The 23,851-nt window shown below is 39.0% G+C and overlaps 1 protein-coding gene across 14 annotated transcripts in view; it reads left to right on the forward strand.

Annotated features, from left to right (window-relative positions):
* Window positions 1-23,851, forward strand: part of CDC14A (cell division cycle 14A) — a 168,902-nt gene that overhangs the window by 110,397 nt on the left and 34,654 nt on the right. For all 14 annotated transcript variants that reach the window (XR_010841853.1, XM_067040718.1, XM_067040697.1 and 11 more), the window contains 2 exons: window positions 9,360-9,498; window positions 21,054-21,213. Coding sequence is in view for 13 of the 14 variants with exons in the window: in XM_067040718.1 (XP_066896819.1) it covers window positions 9,360-9,498; window positions 21,054-21,213 (299 nt within the window). In the remaining variant the exon portion in view is untranslated. The remainder of the gene's footprint in view (window positions 1-9,359; window positions 9,499-21,053; window positions 21,214-23,851) is intronic.

Genomic DNA, 23,851 nt, shown 5'->3' on the forward strand with positions numbered 1-23,851 from the left:
CGTCTCCCTAGTTAGGTTTATTCCTAGGTATTTTATTCTTTTTGTTGCAATGGTAAATGGGAGTGTTTTCTTAATTTCATTCTCAGATTTTTCATCACTAGTGTATAAGAATGCCAGAGATTTCTGTGCATTAACTTTGTATCCTGCTACTTTACCAAATTCATTGATTAGTTCTAGTAGTTTTCTGGTAGCATCCTTAGTATTCTCTATATATAGTATCATGTCATCTGCAAACAGTGACAGCTTTACTTCTTCTTTTCCTATTTGGATTCCTTTTATTTCTTTATTTTCTCTAATTGCTGTGGCTAGAACTTCCAAAACTATGTTGAATAAGAGTGGTGAGAGTGGGCAACCTTGTCTTGTTCCTGATCTTAGTGGAAATGGTTTCAGTTTTTCACCATTGAGAACAATGCTGGCTGTGGGTTTGTCATATATTGCCTTTATTATATTGAGGAAAGTTCCCTCTATGCCTACTTTCTGCAGGGTTTTTATCATAAATGGGTGTTGAATTTTGTCAAAAGCTTTCTCTGCATCTATTGAGATGATCATATGGTTTTTCTCCTTCAGTTTGTTGATATGGTGTATCACGTTGATTGATTTGCGTATATTGAAGAATCCTTGCATTCCTGGAATAAACCCCACTTGATCATGGTGTATGATCCTTTTAATGTGCTGTTGGATTCTGTTTGCTAGTATTTTGTTGAGGATTTTTGCATCTATGTTCATCAGTGATATTGGCCTATAGTTTTCTTTCTTTGTGACGTCTTTGTCTGGTTTTGGTATCAGGGTGATGGTGGCCTCGTAGAATGAGTTTGGGAGTGTTCCTACCTCTGCTATATTTTGGAAGAGTTTGAGAAGGATCAGTGTTAGCTCTTCTCTAAATGTTTGATAGAATTTACCTGTGAAGCCATCTGGTCCTGGGCTTTTGTTTGTTGGAAGATTTTTAATCACAGTTTCAATTTCAGTGCTTGTGATTGGTCTGTTCATATTTTCTTTTTCTTCCTGGTTCAATCTCAGAATGTTGTTCATTTCTAAGAATTTGTCCATTTCTTCCATGTTGTCCTTTTTTGGCATATACTTGCTTGTAGTAATCTCTCATGATCATTTGTATTTCTGCAGTGTCTAGTTTTTACTTCTCCTTTTTTATTTCTAATTCTATTGATTGAGTCTCCCTTTTTTTCTTGATGAGTCTGGCTAATGGTTTATCAATTTTGTTTATCTTCTCAAAGAACCAGCTTTTAGTTTTATTGATCTTTGCTATTGTTTTCTTCATTTCTTTTTCATTTATCTCTGATTTGATCTTTATGATTTCTTTCCTTCTGCTAACTTTGTGGTTTTTTTTCTTCCTTCTCTGTTTGCTTTAGGTGTAAGTTTAGGTTGTTTATTTGAGTCGTTTCTTGTTTCTTAAGGTAGGATTGTATAGCTATAAACTTCCCTCTTAGAACTGCTATTGCTGCATCCATAGGTTTTGGGTCGTCGCGTTTTCATTGTTATTTGTTTCTAGGTATTTTTTGATTTCCTCTTTGATTTCTTCAGTGCTCTCTTGGTTATTAAGTAGTGTATTGTTTAGCCTCCATGTGTTTGTATTTTTTACATATTTTTTCCTGTAGTTGATATCTAGTCTCATAGGGTGTGGTAGGAAAAGATACTTGATACTATTTCAATTTTCTTAAATTTACCAAGGCTTGATTTGTGACCCAAGATATGATCTATCCTGGAGAATGTTCCATGAGCACTTGAGAAGAAAGTGTAATCTGTTGTTTTTGGATGGAATGTCCTATAAATATAAATTAAGTCCATCTTGTTTAATGTATCATTTAAAGCTTGTGTTCCCTTATTTATTTTCATTTTGGATGATCTGTCCATTGGTGAAAGTGGGGTGTTAAAGTCCCCTACTATGATTGTGTTACTGTTGGTTTCCCCTTTTATGGCTGTTACTATTTGCCTTATGTATTGAGGTGCTCCTATGTTGGGTGCATAAATATTTACAGTTGTTATATCTTCTTCATGGATCTATCCCTTGATCATTATGTAGTGTCCTTCTTTGTCTCTTGTAATAGTTTTTATTTTAAAGTCTATTTTGTCTGATATGAGAATTGCTACTCCAGCTTTTTTCTGGTTTCCATTTGCATGGATTATCTTTTTCCACCCCTTCACTTTCATTCTGTATGTATCCCTAGGTCTGAAGTGGGTCTCTTGTAGACAGCATATATACAGGTCTTGTTTTTGTATCCATTCATCCAGTGTATGTCTTTTGGTTGGAGGATTTAAGCCATTTACATCTAAGGTAATTATTGAGATGTACGTTCCTATTACTATTTTCTTAATTGTTTTGGGTTTGTTATTGTAGGTCTTTTCCTTCTCTTGTGTTTCCTGCCTGGAGAAGTTCCTTTAGCATTTCTTGTAAAGCTGGTTTGGTGGTGCTGCATTCTCTTAACTTTTGCTTGTCTGTAAAGGTTTTAATTTCTCTGTCAAACCTGAATGAGATCCTTGCTGGGTAGAGTAATCTTGGTTGTAGTTTCTTCTCCTTCATCACTTTAAATATGTCCTACCACTCCCTTCTGGCTTGTAGAGTTTCTGCTGAAAGATCAGCTGTTAACCTTATGGAGATTCCTTTGTGTGCTATTTGTTGTTTTTCCCTTGCTGCTTTTAATATTTTTTATTTGTATTTAATTTTTGATAGTTTCATTAATATGTGTGTTGGAGTGTTTCTCGTATTTATCCTTCATGGGACTCTCTATGCTTCCTGGACTTGATTAACTATTTCCTTTCCCATATTAGGGACATTTTCAACTATAATCTCTTCAAATATTTTCTCAGTCCCTTTCTTTTACTCTTCTTCTTCTTGGACCCATATAATTCGAATGTTGGTGCGTTTAATGTTGTCCCAGAAGTCTCTGAGACTGTCGTGAATTCTTTTCATTCTTTTTTCTTTATTCTTCTCTGCAGTAGTTATTTCCACTGTTTTATCTTCCAGGTCACTTATCTGGTTTTCTGCCCTAGTTATTCTGCTATTGATCCCTTTTAGATATTTCTTAATTTCATTAATTTTGTTGTTTATCACTGTTTGCTCTGTAGTTCTTCTAGGTCCTTGTTACATGTTTCTTGTATTTTCTCCATTCTATTTCCAAGATTTGGATCATCTTTTTTTTTTTTTTATTTTTGGCTGTGTTGGGTCTTCGTTTCTTTTCGAGGGCTTTCTCTAGTTGTGGCAAGTGGAGGCCACTCTTCATCACGTTGCGCAGGCCTCTCACTATCGTGGCCTCTCTTGTTGCAGAGCACAGGCTCCAGACGTGCAGTCTCAGTAGCTGTGGCTCACGGGCCCAGTTGCTCTGCGGCATGTGGGATCTTCCCAGACCAGGGCTCGAACCTGTATCCCCTGCATTGGCAGGCAGATTCTCAACCACTGTGCCACCAGGGAAGCCCGTGGATCATCTTAACTATCATTATTCTGAATTATTTTTCAGGTAGACTGCCTATTTCCTCTTCACTTGTTAGGTCTGGTGGGTTTTTACCTTGCTCCTTCATCTTTTATGTGCTTCTCTGTCTTCTCATTTTGCTTAACTTACTGTGTTTGGGGTCTCCTTTTCGCAGGCTGCAAGTTCGTAGTTCCCGTTGTTTTTGGTGTCTGTCCCCAGTGGCTAAGGTTGGTTCAGTGGGTTGTGTAGGCTTCCTCATGGAGCGGACTAGTGCCTGTGTTCTGCTGGATGAGGCTGGATCTTGTCTTTCTGGTGGGCAGGTCCATGTCTGGTGGTGTGTTTTGGGGGTGTCTGTGGCCTTATTATGATTTTAGGCAGCCTGTCTGCTAATGGATGGGGCTGTGTTCCTGTCTTGCTAGTTGTTTGGCATAGGGTGTCCAGCACTGTAGCTTATTGGTCGTTTAGTGGAGCTTGGTCTTGGTGTTGAGATGGAGATCTCTGGGAGATTTTCGCTGTTTGATATTATGTGGAGCTGGGAAGTCTGTTGTGGACCAGTGTCCTGAACTTGGCTGTCCCACCTCAGAAACACAGCCCTGACGTCTGGCTGGAGCACCAAGAGCCTGTCATCCACATGGCTCAGAATAAAAGGGGGAAAAACGAGAAAGAAAGAAAGAAGAAGATAAAATAAAATAAAGTTATTAAAACAATTATAATTTAAAAAAATTTGTTAAGTAATAAAAACATAAAAAAAGAAAGTAGAGAGCAACCAAGCCAAAAAACAAATCCACCAATGATAACAAGTGCTAAAAACTATACTAAAAAAAAAAAAAAAAAGTGGACAGAGAGAACCCAGGACAAATGGTGAAAACAAAGCTATACAGACAAAATCATAGACAGAAGCATACGCATACACCCTCACAAAAAGAGGAAAAGGGAAAAAAATACATATATTGTTGCTCCCAAAGTCCACATCCTCAATGTGGGATAATTCGTCGTCTATTCAGGTATTCCTGAATACCTGAATATTCTATTCAGGTATTCCACGAATGCAGGGTACATCAAGTTGAATGTGGAGATTTAATCCATTGCTCCGGAGGCTGCTGGGAGAAATTTCCCTTTGTCTTCTTTGTTTGCACCGCTCCTGGGGTTCATCTTTGGATTTGGACCTGCCTCTGCGTGTAGGTCGCCTGAGGGTGTCTGTTCTTTGCTCAGACAGGACAGCATTAAGGAGCAGCAGATTCGTGAGCTCTGGCTCACTCAGGCCGGGGGGAGGGAGGGGTACAGATGCGGGGCGAGCCTGTGGTGGCAGAGGCCAACGTGACGTTGCACCAGCCTGAGGCGTGCCATGCATTCTTCCGGGGAAGTTGTCCCTGGGTCACAGGACCCTGGCAGTGGCGAGCTGCACAGGCTCCCAGGAGGGGAGGTGTGGATAGTGACCTGTACTTGCACACAGGCTTCTTGGTGGCTGCAGCAGCTGCCTTAGCATCCTATGCCCATCTCTGGGGTCTGCACTGATAGCTGTGGCTCATGCCTGTCTCTGGAGCTCCTTTAAGCAGCGCTCTTAATCCCCTCTCCTCATGCACCAGGAAACAAAGGGCAAGAAAAAGTCTCTTGTCTCTTCAGCAGCTCCAGACTTTTTCTGGACTCCCTCCTGCTTGCTATGGCGCACTAGCCCCATTCGGGCTGTGTTCACGCTGCCAACCCCAGTCCTCTCCCTGGGATCCGACTGAAGCCCCAGCCTGAGCTCCCAGCCCCCGCCCATCCCGGAGGGTGAGCAGACAAGCCTCTCAGGCTGGTGAGTGCTTGTTGGCACCAATCCTCTGTGTGGGAATCTCTCCACTTTGCCCTTAGCAGCCCTGTTGCTGTGCTCTCCTCCGTGGCTCTGAAGCTTCCTCCATCCGCCACCCGCAGTCTCCACCCACAAAGGGGCTTCCTAGTGTGTGGAAACCTTTCCTCCTTCACAGCTCCCTCCCACTGGTGCAGGTCCCATCCCTATTCGTTTGTTTCTGTTTTTTCTTTTGCCCTACCCAGGTATGTGGGGAGTTTCTTGCCTTTTGAGAGGTCTGAGTTCTTCTGCCAGCATTCAGTAGGTGTTCTGTAGGAGATGTTCCACATGTAGATGTATTTCTGATGTATTTGTGGGGAGGAAGGTGATCTCCACGTCTTACTCTTCCGCCATCTTGAAGATCCTCTCCTCATTCTCCTTAAGTATATTCTGCCACTGCCTTCTGGCCTGCAGAGTTTTCTCTAAAAAATTGGTTGATAACCTTATGGGGATTCCTTTGTGTGTTATTTGTTTTTCCCTTTCTGCTTTTAATATTCTTTCTTTGAATTTAATTTTTGTTAGTTTGATTAGTATATGTCTTGGTGTGTTTTTCCTATGGTTTATCCTTTATGGGACTCTCTGTGCTTCCAGGACTTGGGTGACTATTTCCTTTTCCATTTTAAGGAGGTTTTCAACTATAATCTCTTCAAATATTTTCTCAGACCCTTTCTTTTTCTCTTCTTCTTCTGGGACCCCTCTAGTTTGAATGTTCATGTGTTTAGTGTTGTCCCAGAGGTCTCTGAGATTGTCCTCAATTCTTTGCATTCATTTTTCTTTATTCTGTTCTTTGCAGTTATTTCCATCATTCTGTCTTCCATCTCACTTATTCGTTCTTCTGCCTCAGTTATTCTGTTATTGATTCCTTCTAGTGTATTTTTCATTTCAGTTACTGTGTTGTTCATCTCTGTTTGTTTGTTCTTTAGTTCTTCTAGATCTTGTTAAACATTTCTTGTATTTTCTCAATCTGTGCCTCCATTCTATTTCCAAGATTCTGGATCATCTTTACTATCATTGCTCTGAATTCTTTTTTACGTAGATTGCCTATTTCCTCTTCATTTATTTGGTGTTGTAGGTTTTTACCTTGCTCCTTCATCTGTGACATCCTTTTTTCTGTCTCTTTTTTTTTTGTTATGAGTGGGATTGTGTTCCTGTCTTACTGATTGTTTGGCCTGAGGCTTCCAACACTGGAGTTTATAGACTATTGTGTAGAGCTAGGTCTTGGTGCTGAGATGAGGAACTTTGTGAGACCTCATTCCGATGAATATTCCCTGGAGTCTGAGGTTCTCTGTTTGTCCAGTGGTTCGGACTTGGAGCTCCCACCGCAGGAGCTTTGGCTTGACCCCCGGCTCGTGAACCAAGATCCTGCAAGTTGTGTGGGATGGCAAAAAAAAAAAAAAAAAGAGAGAACAATAACAAAGTAAAAAATAAAATTAGATTAGGAAACTGACAGATATGTTAGAAAGAATATAAAAATAAAAATATAGATGAATCAACAACCGGAAGCTACATCAGTACCACAATAGTAAAAAAGAGGAGGAGGGGAAAGAAAAATAAATAAATAAAGGGGGAAAAGGCCTTGGCTGTGGAGGGCGGGGCCTAAGCAAGGGTAAGGTTTGGGTGGTGGGTAGGGCCAATGCTCAGAGACCACAGGGCTGGAAAAAGCCCTGGGGGCTGTGAGGGGTAGGGCTTAGGCTCAAGAAACAGAAGGGGCCCAGGTGTGCCCCCCACCCCTGGTCTCAGAGAGAAGCGGACCTCACCTGGGAGGCCAGCAGGCTTCCTGGGCCTCAGTGGGTGGGGCAGACGCCCTCCTGTCCTCTCCTGCTCCTCTGGTTTGGGAGGGCTCCTCCTGCCTGCCTCTCCTGATCTCCCTGGCCTCCCTCCTATGCCCCTAGTGGTGGGGGGGGGCAGCCTTGGAGTGCAGGGAACCAGCCTAGAAGCTCAGCAGGCTCCCTGGAGGGCCAGGTGATCGCCCTCCACTCCTCTCCCGCTCTTCCTGGAGAGTCCCTCTTGCCTGCCTCTCCTGATCTCTCTGGCCTCAGGGGCACCAATCCTGTCTGGCCTCCACTTCTGCTCCCTCCTCAGTCCCCCCACGTCCTACTGGTTCACTTGGGGGTTCCTCCCGTCTCCTTGGGCATCAGAGTCCCCCACTGGTGGCCGGCAGGTACCCTAATTGTGGGGACATGCTAACTCCGTGTGTCTTCCCACACCGCCATCTTCATCCTATTACTTTTGTTTCTCTGGAGAGAGAGAAAAAAAAAAATCACAATTTGTAAAAACATTTTGAAGAACATTTTGATCATTATAGTAACCAATACGTCCTTGAAAATCATTTCTAATTATATTAATTTCTTCTACATAACAGAAATTGGGTTCAACATAAGAAATATGTTGACACAAAAGTTTCCAAAAAAGGTAAGCGCCTCAAGAAAGGAAACTTGAGCACTTCTGTTGGCTTGGTTCTTAGTGGATTATGTGCTCTCATAAGGGCCAAGACCATGTCTGTTTCATTTGTCACCTTATCCCCAGCTTCTAGCACAGTACCTGGCAGGTAGTAGCTGCTCCATGAATACCTATTGGCTGAGGAAATAATGAAATCCTGGTCTTTAAGGAGTTATATATAGAGGTGAGGAGTACCTGGTGGAGATAGTATTGAAACAGTCATGAGTTAGGCAGCTAATGGGATCTGATGATGCTTATGGTGTCTTCGTACTTTGATTCTATAATTCCTTATTCTACGATAAGTTTAAAAAAACCTCACCATTTAAATAGGCTTGAAAAAATGACCATTATAATATAATCAGTTACGCTACTAACTCAGAGTCACACACACAAATTTTTTTTTTTAAAAATTAATTAATTTATTTATTTTGAGCTGTGTTGGGTCTTCGTTTCTGTGCGAGGGCTTTCTCTAGTTGTGGCAAGCGGGGACCACTCTTCATCACAGCGCGCGGACCTCTCACTATCGCGGCCTCTCTTGTTGTGGAGCACAGGCTCCAGACACGCAGGCTCAGTAGTTGTGGCTCATGGGCCTAGTTGCTCTGCGGCATGTGGGATCTTCCCAGATCAGGGCTCGAACCCGTGTCCCCTGCATTAGCAGGCAGATTCTCAACCACTGCGCCACCAGGGAAGCCCCCACAAAGTGTTTTTTTTTTTTTAATTAATTAATTAATTATTGTTTTGTTGTGTTGGGTCTTGCTGTGTGTGGGCTTTATCTAGTTTCAGCGAGTGGGGGCTACTCTTTGTTGCAGTGCACAGCCTTCTTATTGCGGTAGCTTCCCTTGTTGCAGAGCACAGGCTCTAGGCACATGGGCTTCAGTAGTTGTGGCACGTGGGCTCAGTAGTTGTGGTGCACAGGCTTAGTTGCCCCGCGGCATGTGGGATCTTCCTGGGCCAGGGCTTGAACCCATGTCCCCTGCATTGGCAGGCAGATTCTTAACGACTGTGCCACCAGGGAAGTCCACGAACTGTTAACTGAATGTTCATCTCAGCCTGGGCTGGAGCTAAGGATGGGGAGCATGGGGACACCTGACAGCTGATTTTTTTTTAAGTTAGTTTATATATTGTTAAAATTTTATTTATTTACTTTTGGCTGAACTGGCTCTTTAGTGTGGCACACGGGCTTCTCTAGTTGCGGCTTAGTTGTGGCGAAATGTGGGATCTTAGTTCCCTAACCAGGGATTGAACCCGGGCCCCCCCCTGCATTGGGAGCGTGGAGTCTTAACCACTGGACCGCCAGGGAAGTCCCTGACTGCGGATATTTTGCAAGTGCTTGTCTGGAGCCAGTATTGCGTTAACAATGTTCACAATGGCAGTCATTCTCAAAGGCCCTCGGGGGTTGAACTCTCCATAATTTTCAAGATACTTGCTCTGATTTATATATATATTTTTACATATGTTTATTTGATCATATGATCTATTTTTTAAAAATTTCTTGAGTTAGAATTATCTTTCAAATGCCCCCCCCATCATGAAAAAGCATTACATTATTGCCTCAGTTTAAAAATCTTGTATTATATTTGAAACCATAGCAACTTTTGTACAGGGTTTAATTTCAGAGTTTTTGTGGGTGCATTTGCTGTATTTTGTATTTCTTGTTGTGTTTCCCTCTCTTACAGCTGGTCTTGGAAGAACAGGGACCTTGATAGCCTGTTATGTCATGAAACACTACAGGTTTACACACGCAGAAATAATTGCTTGGATCAGAATATGCCGGCCCGGCTCTATTATAGGACCCCAGCAGCACTTCCTGGAAGAGTAAGTATAGTGTCTCCATTATCACATGATGTTCTTGTTCCTGATTATTTCTGCCACTTGTTCCCTGGTTGTGGACTATGTCAAGGCCGTGGTTGTGAAATGGCTGCATTGTTAGAGAAGGCTGTACCTCTAATGGAACGTTGTTGATTTGACAGCTAATGCATTCTAACTTTGTACCTTTTGTATTTCTTAGATCAGGTGAGAGTGAGAAGAAAATCACAGAGCCATCTCTGCCTACCTTTTTTCTGTCATTTTCTATGTGTGATCTGGCTACAGTGCAATTTTCTTATGTCAGCCCACTTGGCACTTTTCATTCTTTTTTTTGTTTGCACATCTAAAAGCAGAATGAGAAAAAACACACCACAGAGGTCAGTCCGGGATTTCTATGACATGGCCGCTCCTCTGACAACTAAGCTGTTCATGTAGCTGCAACTTATCAAGGAAGAAATAAAGAAGACTGGGTTTTAGTCCTGGCTATACCACTAACTAGCTTTATGACCATTATTTAGAAGAATACTTATAAATTCCTTCTTTCATCTGTTCACGTACTCATTCATTAACTATTTGTCAAGCCCCAGCCCGCAAGGTGGAGAGATTTAACCTGTAAGAGTACAATCCTTTCTGATATCCCCTTAAAATTTCAGAAATTACCATTCATTTACCCATTAAGAAAATGAAGAGATGAAATTAGCACTAGCTGCTTTAGGTCCAGCTTTAAAATCAATTGGTGATGTCTTATACTGAAATTTCATTTTTTTTCTTTTTATTCTGGTGTGGATCTCTATGGAATAGCATTCTTTTCCAGATAATTCCTTTCCCATTTAAGTCATTTTATGTCGGTGAGAAACAAATGATCATGAATTTCATAGTAAGATGCTGTAAGCAAGCATCTGAAATGGATAAAAGGATTTGAGCCTACTGAGCAGTTACTTTAGTTGCCAATCCCAGAGGGGAAGAAGTGATAGGAAAAGACATGCTGAAACATGTGCAGTTATACCTTAGCTTAAAAGAATGAGGTGGAAGTGTAATGAATACACAAGGAAAAAATACCCAAGAACAGGATCATTAAGAAGACAAGTTCCTAGGTTTTTGGCCTGTGAGATACAAATAAAATAATTATATTATTTTAGAGCTCTCTTCTTGTCAGATTCTCTGCCAGTGGTTTCCATTATTTTGCATTATGTGTGCCTACAGCATGGGACTTTGTGCTGTGTATCGGCCAGGGGCTTGTTGTACTAATTACTTACTAAAGTTGAATAAATGGCCTTAGGGTTAGAAAACAAAAAACATCCCTAAATCTGGATCTTTAAGCCATCTCTTAAAATCATTGTTTGGAAGAATGTTCATTCATTAGGTACCTACTGAATACTCACCTTGCCCCTGGCTCTCTGCTAGGTACAGTTCACGAGGTGAGGAGATTTTCCCAAGAACACCACTGGTCAAATTCACCTAGATGTCTCAGGCCACCAGATGCCACAACCCTCCCACTTCATGCCCGCATACTCCTCCTTCCTACTCTGCCTTCTCTCTCTGCCATGTCTCAAAATAATAAGAGAAGAAATTAGGGTGATGAGGCAAAGGCATTCTAAGTTGAAGAGTTTTTCATTTATAGATACTTAAGCGGCAAAACTTAGGCTATTTACTTAGGTGTGAGTCAATACTGTAGTTTTCTACTATCTGTGAATCTGAGGTGCAGGAATGCCTTCCTTATATAATGAGATATTAAAATCAGTTATTACTAATGTTTAGGTCAGAACCTTCCTGAAGGCAGGTTCTCGATCTGAGGCACCATACCTTCTATATTTTGCAGTATTTCCTATAGAGCCATTTCTATGGAGAAATGTCTGCATTACTCATGGGCTTTCACAGACTTTTTTGATTGCCTCCTTCTAGGTATCGGTCTATGGCCTAATTTACTTTATGCCTCTAAGTGGCACCAGAGGTAGTATTTTGCTTTACTTAGCTGTGTACACTTATTTTGTCTTCTCCTTCTCTCCTATTTTCCTTTTTCAAGACTATGTCTTTTGCAAATATTTTCTCCCATTCTGAGGGCTGTCTTTTCATGCTTTGCAATGACCTAGAGGGGTGGGGTAAGGAGGGTGGGAGGGAGGCTCAAGAGGGAGGGGATATGGGGACATATGTATGCATATGGCTGATTTGTTGTACAACAGAAACTAACACAGTTTTGTGAAGCAATTATACTCCAATAAAGATTTTTAAAAAAACCAACTCACTAAAAAAAAAAAAGAGACTATGTCTTGATGTACCTCATGGCAGAAGACATACTTTTCTGTGTTAGTGACATTCATTCTTTCAACAGATGTCTGTTGGGTGCACACTCTCTGCCAGGCAATGCCCCTGATCCTGGGGATGCAGCAGTGAATGCAGCAGACGAGGCCCTTTCCTCCCAGGGTGTCAGTATTTCCAGTGGAAGGAGCACACAATAAACAAGTGTATAAGTTTACATACAAGATGATTTCTGACAGGGACATGACAACAGAGACCCGCAGCAGGGGAGGGGGATGACTGATGGGGGAAAGCCATTCTGGTTGGTGCGAAATAGTATCTTAATTTGTATTTTCCTGATGACTCATGATCTTGAACACCTTTTATATATGTATCTCCTTTGTGAGGTGTTTGGCCTGAGTCTTTGCCCAGTAAAAATTTTTTTCTGTGGTAGTTCTTTATTTTTTAATTAAAAATATTTGTTGAAGTTAATATAAAACCATGATTTTTCACAGTACTATACACAGAGCTGATGTTATTCTACAAATTATTTAATATTAGGGAAAGCAGGTAAGGTTGTATCTGGCAGCTTTACAAGAGCACTTTTGCTTTTCAGTGAGATTTTTTTTAAAAAATTGATGCATGATTGACATATAACATTATATTAGTTTCAGGGGTACAACATAATGATCCAATATTTGTATACATATTTTAGATATGAATTCTTTGTCAGATGTATGTGCTGTACGTTTTTTAATGAGCAAAATTTAAAATTTTGCTGAAACTGATTTTTAAAAATTAACTTCTTATCCTGCAACCTTACTATTTTCATTCATTAGTTCCGGTAATTTTTTTTTTCCTTTTTTCTCGTTGCTAAGATTTCCATTACAGTGTTAGTTAGAAGTGGTGAAAATGGACATCCTTGTCTTGTTCTCAGTCTTAGGGGGAAAGGCATTCAGTCTTTGATCATTAAGTATGATGTTAGCTGTGGGGTTTTCATAGATGACCTTTATCTGAATGGGGAAATTGCCTTCTCTTTTTAGTTTGAGAATTTTTATTAATAATGGGTATTGAATTTTGTCAGTTTTTTTCTACATTTATCAAGATAATCATAATCTTCTAATGCGAATTACATTGATTTTTTAATGTGGAGCTATGATATGCATGATGTGCTATTATTTTTTCATATGGCTGGATTCGATATGCTAATATTTGTTAAGGATTTCTGTGTCTGTATTCATGAAGGACATTGGTGTGTAATTTTCTTTTCTTGTAATACTTTGGTTAAGTTTTGGTATCAGGGTTATGCTGACTTCATAAAACAAGTTGTGAAGCATTTCCTTTTCTATTTTCTACAAAGAATCTATGTATAAGATAATATTGGATTTGAGGGGGTGGGATGGGAAATTAGGGGACGAGAGAGTCATTTGGAAATAAGTGCCTGGTTGATGTTGGATTACCTGGAAGGGTTGATCGTCTGGTATGACAAAGGTAGACCAGGATGTGAGCCATGATGGGTTTTGTTCTGAAAAGCTTTTAGAGCCAGGTGGGTCATCAGTAGAGGCCAGAGGGTACAAGCCCTCTGATGACTTTCTACCCAGCAACTTCTGGGGTATGGTAACCAAGCGGATGAGGGACCACTTGCTTAGGTGGGTAGCAGGGGAGCATGAGGTACCAAGGGAGTCTCCGCTCCTCTGCAGAGTGGTGCTGTGGTCTGCTGGAGGAGGTGCTAGGTCACAGGGAGCCTGTGGGGCTCTGGTGGTCAAGCACTTCTGTCCAGTTCCTTCCCTGACTTTTTCTAACCATCCTGCTGGGAAAGATTATTTAACATGCCTTTCTCTAACCATTCCAAACATGACCTCAAGCCTTCTTCCAAGCTACATTTTATGCCAATAATGATTTTTCTCTTACCTTTCTCATGTTGCTCCTATTAGCTGATAAAAGTTTACTTCCTCTATCACATATAAACTGTAAGAAGAGAGGGAAAGGGTTCATTTATGGCTCTACTTTCTTTTAACAAGCTCCTAATGATAAAACTTTAAAATAATTTTTCATCTTGAGCATTACTGTTACAATTTTCTGTTGGTTTTAGGTTTTTTTCAGTGGTCTTTAATATACCTGTCCATATGATTCTTGTCCCAGATTGCAGGGATGCCTCCTTTTCTCCCTCATTTCCTTCCTTCCTTCCTTCAACAACTATTTGTTGAAAACCACTGGTATTCAGTGTTCTTTGCACCTGGGAAGCTGCAGTGAAAGAGTAATTTCTGAGCTATAGAGATGGAAGAAAAAGAAAGAGAAGGAGGAGGAGAGGGGGAAGGGGGAGGGGAGGAAGAAGAAGGTGGGGGTGGTTGACTGGTTGTGTGGTTAATAAACAAATGCATAAATTATATAGTTTCTCTGACCATGATTGGTGTGATGCAGAAAAATGAAGCACAGAAGAATAGGGGAAGGAAGAGAAGGCAGTTTTAAATAACGTGGTAGTGGTGGGGCTCATTGAAGACTTTTGAGCAAAGATCTCGAAGAACTGGTAGAATAAATCGTGGGTGTTTTGGAGAAGAGGGTTTCCCTCTGAGGGAACAACTGCTGAGGCTCTGAGTGGGAATGTACCTGAGGCCACCATGGCTGATGGGGAGAGCAAGGGAGATGAGGCCAAGAGGAAAAAGGTCAGATAAGGCATCCTTCTAGGCCTTTGTAGGAGTTTGGCTTTTCTTTGCATGAGATGAAAAGTCAGCAGAGGGTTTTGAGCAGAGGAGTGAAGTGATCCAACTATAATACACATGCACACACACACACACACACACACACAGTTTTTTAATTAAAATTTTTACTTTGGCATAATTGTAGATTAACATGCAGTTGTAAGAAATGACAGAAAGAACTCTTGTCTACACTTTACCCACTTTTCCTAATGCTACCATCTAGCAAAACTATAGTATAATATCACAATCAGAATATTGACATTGATACAGTTAAGATATAACATTTCCATCACTGCAAGAATCCCTCACATTGCCTTTTTATAGCTACTCTCACTTCTTCCCTGCCCACATCCCCTCCTTGACTCCTGACAACTGCCAATCTGTTCTTCCTTTATATATTTTGTCATTTCAAGAGTGTTATATATATGGAATTATAGAGCATGTAACCTTTCGGGCTTGGTGTTTTTCACTGAGTATAATTCTCTGGAGATTCCTCTAGGGTGTTGCATGTAGCAATAATTGTTCCTTTTTGTGGCTGAGTAGCATTCCAAGGTATGAATGTACTGCTGTTTGTTAACAATTCACCTGTTGAAGGACAGCTGAACTGTTTCCAGTTTTCAGCTATTATGAATAAAGATGCTCTAAATGTTCATGTACAGGTCTGTTCAAACATAAGCTTTCATTTCTCTGGGTTAAGCGCCCCAAAGTGCAATTGCTGGATTGTATGGTACGTGTTTAGTTTTATAAGAAACTGTCACACTGTTTTCCAGAGTGGCTGTACCATTTTACATTTTCACCAGCAGTGTTTCAGTGATAGAGTTTCTCTTCATATTTGCCAGCATTTTTTTTTAGCCATTCTGATAGGTGTGTAATGATATATCTTTGTGGGTTTGGTTTGCATTGAAATTGTAATTGTAAGTAATAATGGACAACTTTTCATGTACTTATTTGCCATCCCTATAACTTTTTGGTGAAGCATCTGTTCAAACCTTTTGTTTATTCTTTGAGTGATTTGTTTTCTTATTATTGAGTTTTGAGAGTTCTTTAATGTTCTAGGTACTAGTCCTTGGTCTGATAAATGGTTTGCAGATATTTTCTCAGTCTATAACTTGTCTTTCATCCTCTTAATAGAATCTTTCACAGAGCAAAAGTTTTAAATTTTGATGAAGTCCAATTTATCAGTTTTTTCCTTTTTTAGATCATGCTTTTAGTATCAGATCTAAGATCTCTTTGCTTAGCCATAGATCCCCATAAGTTTGTGACTCCTTTTGAGTTACTTTTGTGTAAGATGTGAGACTTAGGTCAAGGTTCTTTTTTTTTTTGCCTATAGATGTCCAGTTGCTCTGGCACCATTTGTTGAAAAGGTTATTTTTTCTCCATTGAATTACTTTTACATCTCTGTCAACAATTAGATGGGCATATTTCCTTGTTCTTTATTCTGTTCCATTGATGTATATGTCTGTTCTTCCTCTAATACTGTACTCTCTTGATACTGTATTTATATAGAGAGCCTTAACAGAAGAATGACTCCTCCCATTTTTCATTTGTTAACAAAATTGTCTTAGCAATGCCAGTTTCTTTTCTTTTCCATATTAATTTTAGAATAATCTTGTCCGCATCTACAAAAATATCATGATGCAATTTTGATGCAAATGTGTTAAATTGCTATATCAGTTTTGGGAGAATTGACATCTTTACTGTTGTTGAGTCTTCTAATCCATAAACACAATATGTCTTTTCATTTATTTATATCTTCTTTGATTTCTTTCGTCATCATTAAGTCCTATTTTGTTAGATTTACACCTAAGTATTTCAATTTTTTTGAGTGATTATAAATGATACTGTGTTTTTAATTTCAGTGTCCATGTATTAATTGCTCATACGTAGAAATACAACTGACTTTCTATCTATACTTATTTTGTATCCTGAAATTCAAGAGAGAGAGAAAAAGAAATGTGTGTGAATTCCTGGGGATTGCTTCATAGACAATCATGTCATCTACAAATAGGGAGAATTTTGTTACCTTTCCAATCTCTATGTCTTTTAGACATAGAGAACTAGAACTTGAATAATTGTGGTGAAAATAGGCATCCTTCCTTTGTTCCCAGTCTTGGTGGGGGAAAATATCCAGGCATTCACCATGAAATATTAATTGGAGGTTTATCAAGTTGAGGAAGTTCCCCTCTATTTCTGTATTTCTGAGAGTTCTTATTATGAGCAGGTGTTGAATTTTGTCAAATGCTTTTTCTGCATTGATTGATATGATCATGTGATTTTCTTCTTTAGCCTGTTAATGTGGTGGATTACATTAATTTTTTAAAATATTGAATGAGGCTTACATCTCTGGAATGAACCCCACTTGATCTTATAAATGGGGAGTTTGCAAATATGATCAAGTAAAGGATCTCGGAGTGAAGAGATTATTCTGGATTATTCTGGTGGGTTCAATGTAATCACAGGGACACAGGAGGAGTCAACTAGACAAGAAGGTGATGTGATGATAGAAACAGAGATTGGATTGAAGCCGGAGAACAGGACCATACACCAAGGAGTATGGGCAGCCACTGGTTGTTGAAAAAGGCAAGGAAACAGATTCTCCCTTCATAGTCTCCAGAATGAACCAATCCTGCCAACAATTTGATTTTAGCTCAGTGAAGCTGATGATGGACTCCTGACCTCCACAACTGTATGAAAGTAAATATGTGTTCTTCTAAGCCACTAAGCTTGTAAGAACGTAATTTGTGATAGCAGCTTTGTTCAGAGAAGAAGCTAATTCATCTATGTACATTGTATACATTTGTGTAGATAGTCAGTAAATATGTACAGTAAGATACACAGATCCAAATTTGAACATGTATATTCCAGACTTCTCTTATTCATCATATTTCTACTTTGGAGTATTTGATGTAGTAGAGTTGCATGATTGCCATGTTATTTAAGGAAGATTGGGCTGCAACAATGTATAAGATGAATAGAATGGAGGGAGATTGGAGTCAGAGAGGCTAAAAAGGAGACTACTACTAAAATCTAGGGGACAGGGACTTGTCAAAGGGGCTGGAAGTTAGACCAAAGAATTAGAGATGGGCACCAGGGCATTTCAAGGAAATAAATCTCAGGCTTTGAAGATTGACTAATGATATGAGAAATGAAGAGTGTGATGTCAGTGATGACGTAGAGGCATGAATAAGTAACAGGTTCATTAGGAAAGAAAGAGGATTAAAAAGTTTTCTAATAGGTTTTCATCTGTCGAAAATGACTGAACAAGTTAGAGGGATTGTATTCTTTCAGAAGTGAAAAATCCAGTCAGTGCTTTTTAGATAATGTTAATTCTAAATCTGTGACTTTAGGAAAGCTGGTTCATCACATTGGGCTAGTCCTTGAACACCAAAGTGTACCCAGGTATTGATTTCTATGCCTTGAAGAAATCTTCCTCTTAATGTCACCAGCAGTAAGAGAGATGTTTATTAGCATCCCTGTGAGCTGATGAATTTACGTATTGGCGGATCAAGACATCCCTTTTGTTACGGACTGAAATTTTATATTTAAATTTTTTTCTAGGATATAAGTAAAGCTATTTGCAAAACAACCATCAGGTGTTTTTCTTCTACTTAAAGTTCATATTCTTAAGCTAAAAATACCATTCTGCACCCAAAATATGTCTTCTACCAAATATCCTCAAAGTTCTTAAAATGCTGCACAAACATGCCTCTTTTATTACTGAGCCAAATCTAAACTCATCCTTCTCAGGGAAGCCTGTAGAATATATATATATAGTATATAGATGGGCTCAGGCTGCTTTTATGATTTGTTTTATTGAATATTCACTGTGTGATACTATGCTGACCTCTGGATCATGATCCATTGAAGCTTTCATTCATTAGAAAGGGATCCTTGAGGGACAGGTATGCAGTTCCCACAGGGACTTTCAGCTCACAGAGATCCTTTACTTATGGGAACTGATATGATGTTGTTATTGTTTTTATTTTAAAAAATCCTCCTGAGGCAGTAAGAACTCAGAGCTTAAATCTGGATTCTGCAGGGAGTTCTGTATTTGCAAAGTAGAGCTTCCACTTTGAATGAAGTTATCTTTAAGAAAGCAATGTTGTGGCTGAACTCTTGTTCCTAAATCCATAAATCAGAAATTGCCCCATTCTGCTTTATTATCATAGATATTTTCATCAACTTCCAGTAAGTTGGATATTTTTCAGCATTGTAATTTAGTTATAAGCCTTCGGTTATCTGCAGTACTTCTCAGATATTAAAGTGTGTAACATTCATTTGGGGATTTTGTGAAATGCACTTTCCAACAAGCTCCCAGGTGATAAGTATGCTGCTGGTCCACCAACCACATTGTGTAACAAGAGTCTGTGGCTCATTTTTACTTGTAGATATCAGCTTATACAACATTTAGTTTGGTGCTTATGGCATTTGGTTAGTTTCACAATTGGATTGAACAATAGAAATTAATAGTTCAACCATTGGTTTTTATTTCAGGGAATTACTAAAAATAAGATGAAGAAAACCTGTTCAAGAAAATGGAAAAGTGCTTAAAAATGTCTAACAATAACCGCTTGATTTTTAAATTATAATTTATTTATAGTATTTTTTTAACATACATGGACTAGGTCAAGAAATATGGATTAAATTTTTTTAATAATCTTTTTTGAAGATTTAAGAACTTGTCTTTCCTAAAATACAGTACTTAAAATGTGAAATATTGTGAACAAAAGAATTTAAAATGATAATAGACAATATTGTGATTTGTTTATTAAACTAACAAGCATATTGCATAGGTTTGAGTTTGCACTGTTTGACAGTCATATTTTTGCAGTAACAGTTATATTGCTTTTAAGTATTTACTGTTGCATCATTTGATCCATTTATTGACTCTCAGTTGGCATTGAATCTATTGGCTAAGCAAAAATAAAATTCTAATATGGGTCTAAGTAAAAAGGATAAGGTATATGTAACAATTTTTGGCAATGATGGCATCAGAAATTTATCTTGAAATACTCATATCAATTACTGAAGATAGAAGATTGAATGTTTTTTGTTTTGTTTCCTTTTTTTTCTTATTAAAATGTTTTATTTGTTGACTGAATAATGCTAGTTCTATGTTTCCTGTGTAAAAGGGTTAGAGTTGGAAAAACAAAATGTAAGCCATAAAGCATTAGGTTTACTTATAAAGTTTGTACTTTGGTATGATACCAGTGATCTAGGTCCTAATTGTGGGGTTCTATCCCTAAATGAGAATTAGCTAGTTGAATCTTTTTGGGAATTCCCTAAGTCGTTTTTTTCTCTCCTTGTGTATTTCAGAATCAAGAACTTTTCCCTACACCCTCATAAATTCTTTCTAAGCATCTTCCTATTAAATCTTCCATTCTTACTCTTCAAAGTAAGAGTAGAACTCCTTGAATACCTGTCTCCTTCCCACCCCCTGAATCTTGGGTACTGCTGTCTAGTCTGTCTTCCTTTGATATCAGGTTAGACCATTTCATTAGCCCAATTCTTTAAACCAGGAACTACTCTGTTTCTGAAAGATCCCTGGGGCAGTAGAAGGAGGCACACAGGGCAGATTGGGGCTCAAGTCACAGCTAGAGGAGGCCTAGGTCGAGCTAGAAAGTTGGTTGGGTTTCTATGTGAAATGACCAAATGGTGGCTTTGGATGGACACTGGGGTCAGGATTAGGTCATACTAGAAAAATATGTGTCGAGGATGGAAGAAGTGATGAAGAGGAAGAGTTAGGATGGTGTGGAGATGGGATCTGGTTACAGTCAGGAAAGCGAGAGAGAAGAGGTCAGCCACAAACAGAAGAAGCTGCACTGTGGCTGCCACTGTGTTTTGAATTCAAAACCAGGAATATTTGTAACAATGCAACTGACCTGACTTTCTTTAGAGGAATTTTAAAAGCAGTGTTTTTTTTTAAAGACTCATGAAGGTTTTATATCAGAATTAGCTATGACTTGGGTCGTAATGAGGCCAAGTTAATTAGTTTTTTTCTTATGTCCCAGGCTTGGCTAGCCCAAACCTGACTAACCTAGGGTCAGGACATGGCTGAAAATAATGACCCCTAGCACTGGCTACTTTTCTCAACAAGACTCTGTTCAAAGTTACTTCAAAGCACTTGTTCTTTTTTGGTAGAGGGTCGGTTATGTCATGCTCTCTTAGAAAATGCACTACTTTACTGGGGGATTTACTTTGAGTTGGTGTGTTAGCTTCACAGGATTTGATTTTTAAATGCTGAATACTTAAAAATACATGTTTTACTTCTGTTTGAGATGAGGCTTTTAAGGAGTAATAGACACCACAATAAAAGCTAGCGTGGTTTCCACTGTCATTAAAAAAGGTATTTGCGTGAGGTGCTGCTTTTTCTTAAGGAGCACTTGAGTACAGCATCGCTTAGCAACACACAAATCAACTTTGACACCTTATCATCTGTATATTCAGGTTTAAATCAAGTCTTTCCAGTGATGGGACAGACTGAGTCTTTTAAACTGAGCAAGTGAAAGGTGTCACGTTGTCATCTTCATCTTTAGGTTGGCAGCAAGTTTATAACATTTTGGAATTACTTTCGAGGAGGTGATACTCATTTATTTCAAAGATTATTTTGTATTTTTCTCCTTTTTACAGGAAACAGGCATCGTTATGGGTCCAAGGAGACATTTTCCGATCCAAACTGAAAAATAGACCATCCAGTGAAGGAAGTATTAATAAAATTCTTTCTAGCTTGGATGATATGTCTATTGGTGGAAACTTATCTAAAATACAAAATGTGGAGAGATTTGGAGAGGTGAGTTTTTTCCAGGAAGATTTTCGTGTCTCCTTAAGACTAACGTTCTGCATTTCTTTGTTTCCCAACTGAACACATATAACATAGCCACATCTCTTCTCTGAATGCGGCAGTACTAAATTTTTAGTCATGGAGTCAACACCTATAAAACAATAATAAAAGCAAAGAAAGCAATTATTCTTAAAAAAAAAAAAGTTTTAATTTAAGGAGTACAATTATAAAGGAGTCTACTCTGGTTTGGAAAATACTTACAAAAAAGAAATAGAAAAGCAAACTCTCTTTGAAAATGGAAATAGATATCAAGAAGAAAAATCTTAATGGGACAGTTGGATATTACGTACCACAAGTGGTACATTGAAGCCTCAAATTCATGATTTCTAAAGTAAGTCCAGAGTTGAAAACATAATCGGGGCAACTTTTTTTTTTTAATTGAGACTCCATTATAAACAAACCACTTTAAACAATTGACATACATCGTCTGATTTAATCTCCATAACTACCTGTTGAGTTAGCAATATTATCTCTATTTTATAATAAGGAAATTGAATATTAGAGAAATTCTAATCTCAGTGTCAGAAACATGATTCAGTCCAGGTCTATCTGATTTCACATCCATATTTTTTTCTATTACACCCGCAACCTCAATAAAAATGGTAGTGATTCACTAAGAATTAAGATCATGGGCATTTTTGGAGCTAGAAGCAACCTTGAAATAATTTGTTTTAGTTTTCTGTCTTGTGTGGATCAGAAACCTGGGTCACACAAAAGTTTTCACTTGCCCAAGGTTAGAGAGTTTTCAAGTAGTGGGGCCACCTTAAGAGCTGGTAGTCTAACTCCTAGTTTAGCTCTTTCTACCACAATATGCCTGAGGTGAAGCTAAACACCTAGTTTATATTTATATTTTTATGTCACTAAAGGGGCAAAAAAGCTATTAAAATATTTAAGCAGCAAGTGTAGATTTACATTCAATTAGGCAGTGACCCATTAGACATGGACAAGCACCTTGAACAAGCTTAGCCCTCAAGGATGGAAAGAATGCATCATAGCTCTGTTAGGTCAACAATTGGCATCCCAAACAGATTTTTTTTCACCAGGAAAGATAACAAGAGTGCTTGGAGATAGGGAGTGTTTTCTTCAAGAGGAAGGATGGGGACTGCTGGAGGAGTTGAGTTTTCAACCCTGTGGTATGTTCCCCAGGACAGCCACTGATGAAGTGGCTAAGTTTACTGATTTGAGTCATCTGTCCTGACCACGCATAAATCTTATTAGCCAAGGTCGTGTTGATGTTCAGAGCCTTTGTAGACCTTTTCTTGTCTCTGTGTTATGGTTTGGCCTTTTCAAAGCAAACAAGAAGGATCTGGACTGACATTTTAATGAGATAATGTAGCTAAACAAGAACACTTTGTTGCTCTGGTCAGCATTTCCTCCCCAGGTTTGAGTTCAAGTAAATAAGGCTTTTGAGTTATGACCTCCAAAGAGGCACATGTGAAACCCATCCATCTATCTGAGAAATATATTTATCTTGCAGGAATATAATGCTTTTTATATCATAATCTGTATTAAATTAACATCTGGTAGTTAGAACATTTCATTCTCATACTTTTTTAGATCCCAGTTTGTTGAACTTGAGACTGATTAACATTTATTTATCACTGGAAGGGTGATGAATGCAATATGATTGAAATTTAAAATAAGTCAGTTTTAAATATGAGCATATATTCAGATGTTGGCTGTTTTACCTCCTTCCTATTTTCCACACCCCAAATTAATTACTTAGCTCTCATTCAGAAGTGCTATTAATTTTGAAATTAGAGGACAGAAATGAAAGAGTTCAGAAATACTAGAGAATGATGGTGTGGTTAAGATTGTAGACAGTGACACATCTATGGGTTTTGGACGACTTTATAGTTAGGTGATGCTTTGTGCAAGTACCTCTTCTGATTCTGAGCCTTTTTATTGCTATGCTTATCTGGTGCTGTCTCCATGAATATGGGGAGTTAGTTTACTCAAGTGAGTGTAACAGAGTTAGTGATTTCTTTATCATTCTTGTGAATTCCAATTGGGAAAATACGTCAAGAATGCTGCAAGGGTTTTAATGTTTCAAGTTCTATACCAATGTTCAGGATAGAAACCCATGGAAATTTTGGATTTATTTAGTTTATATACAGAGAAAGTGCAAAAAGCCAGTGTTCTTCTAGAGGCAGTTTTTTTTAAAAAGTCAAATTAAAAACAGCGCTAGGGCTTCCCTGGTGGCGCAGTGGTTGAGAATCCGCCTGCCGATGCAGGGGACACGGGTTCGTGTCCCGGTCTGGGAAGATCCCACATGCCGCGGAGCGGCTGGGCCCGTGAGCCATGGCCGCTGAGCCTGCGCGTCCAGAGCCTGTGCTCAAAAAAACAGCGCTAAGCAAATTATTTTTTGATTTCTATGCCTACAGGAATTTTCCTGTGATTGGTTATTAGGAAGCTTGGGAAGCTCCGTAGTTATCTGATTTGGGGAACTTGAATGTATAGTTTTTCAGTGCTTATGGGGTACGTAAAAGGAAAATAATCAAAGGTATGAACCAGAATGATTCAGGCCGTAGTAATGGAGTAGGTTGTGGCTTTAATGAATTCTCTTCTCCCACTTAGAGTTATGAGA

The sequence above is a fragment of the Kogia breviceps genome, chromosome 1, assembly GCF_026419965.1.
Source record: "Kogia breviceps isolate mKogBre1 chromosome 1, mKogBre1 haplotype 1, whole genome shotgun sequence".
In the NCBI taxonomy this organism is placed as follows: domain Eukaryota; kingdom Metazoa; phylum Chordata; class Mammalia; order Artiodactyla; family Physeteridae; genus Kogia; species Kogia breviceps.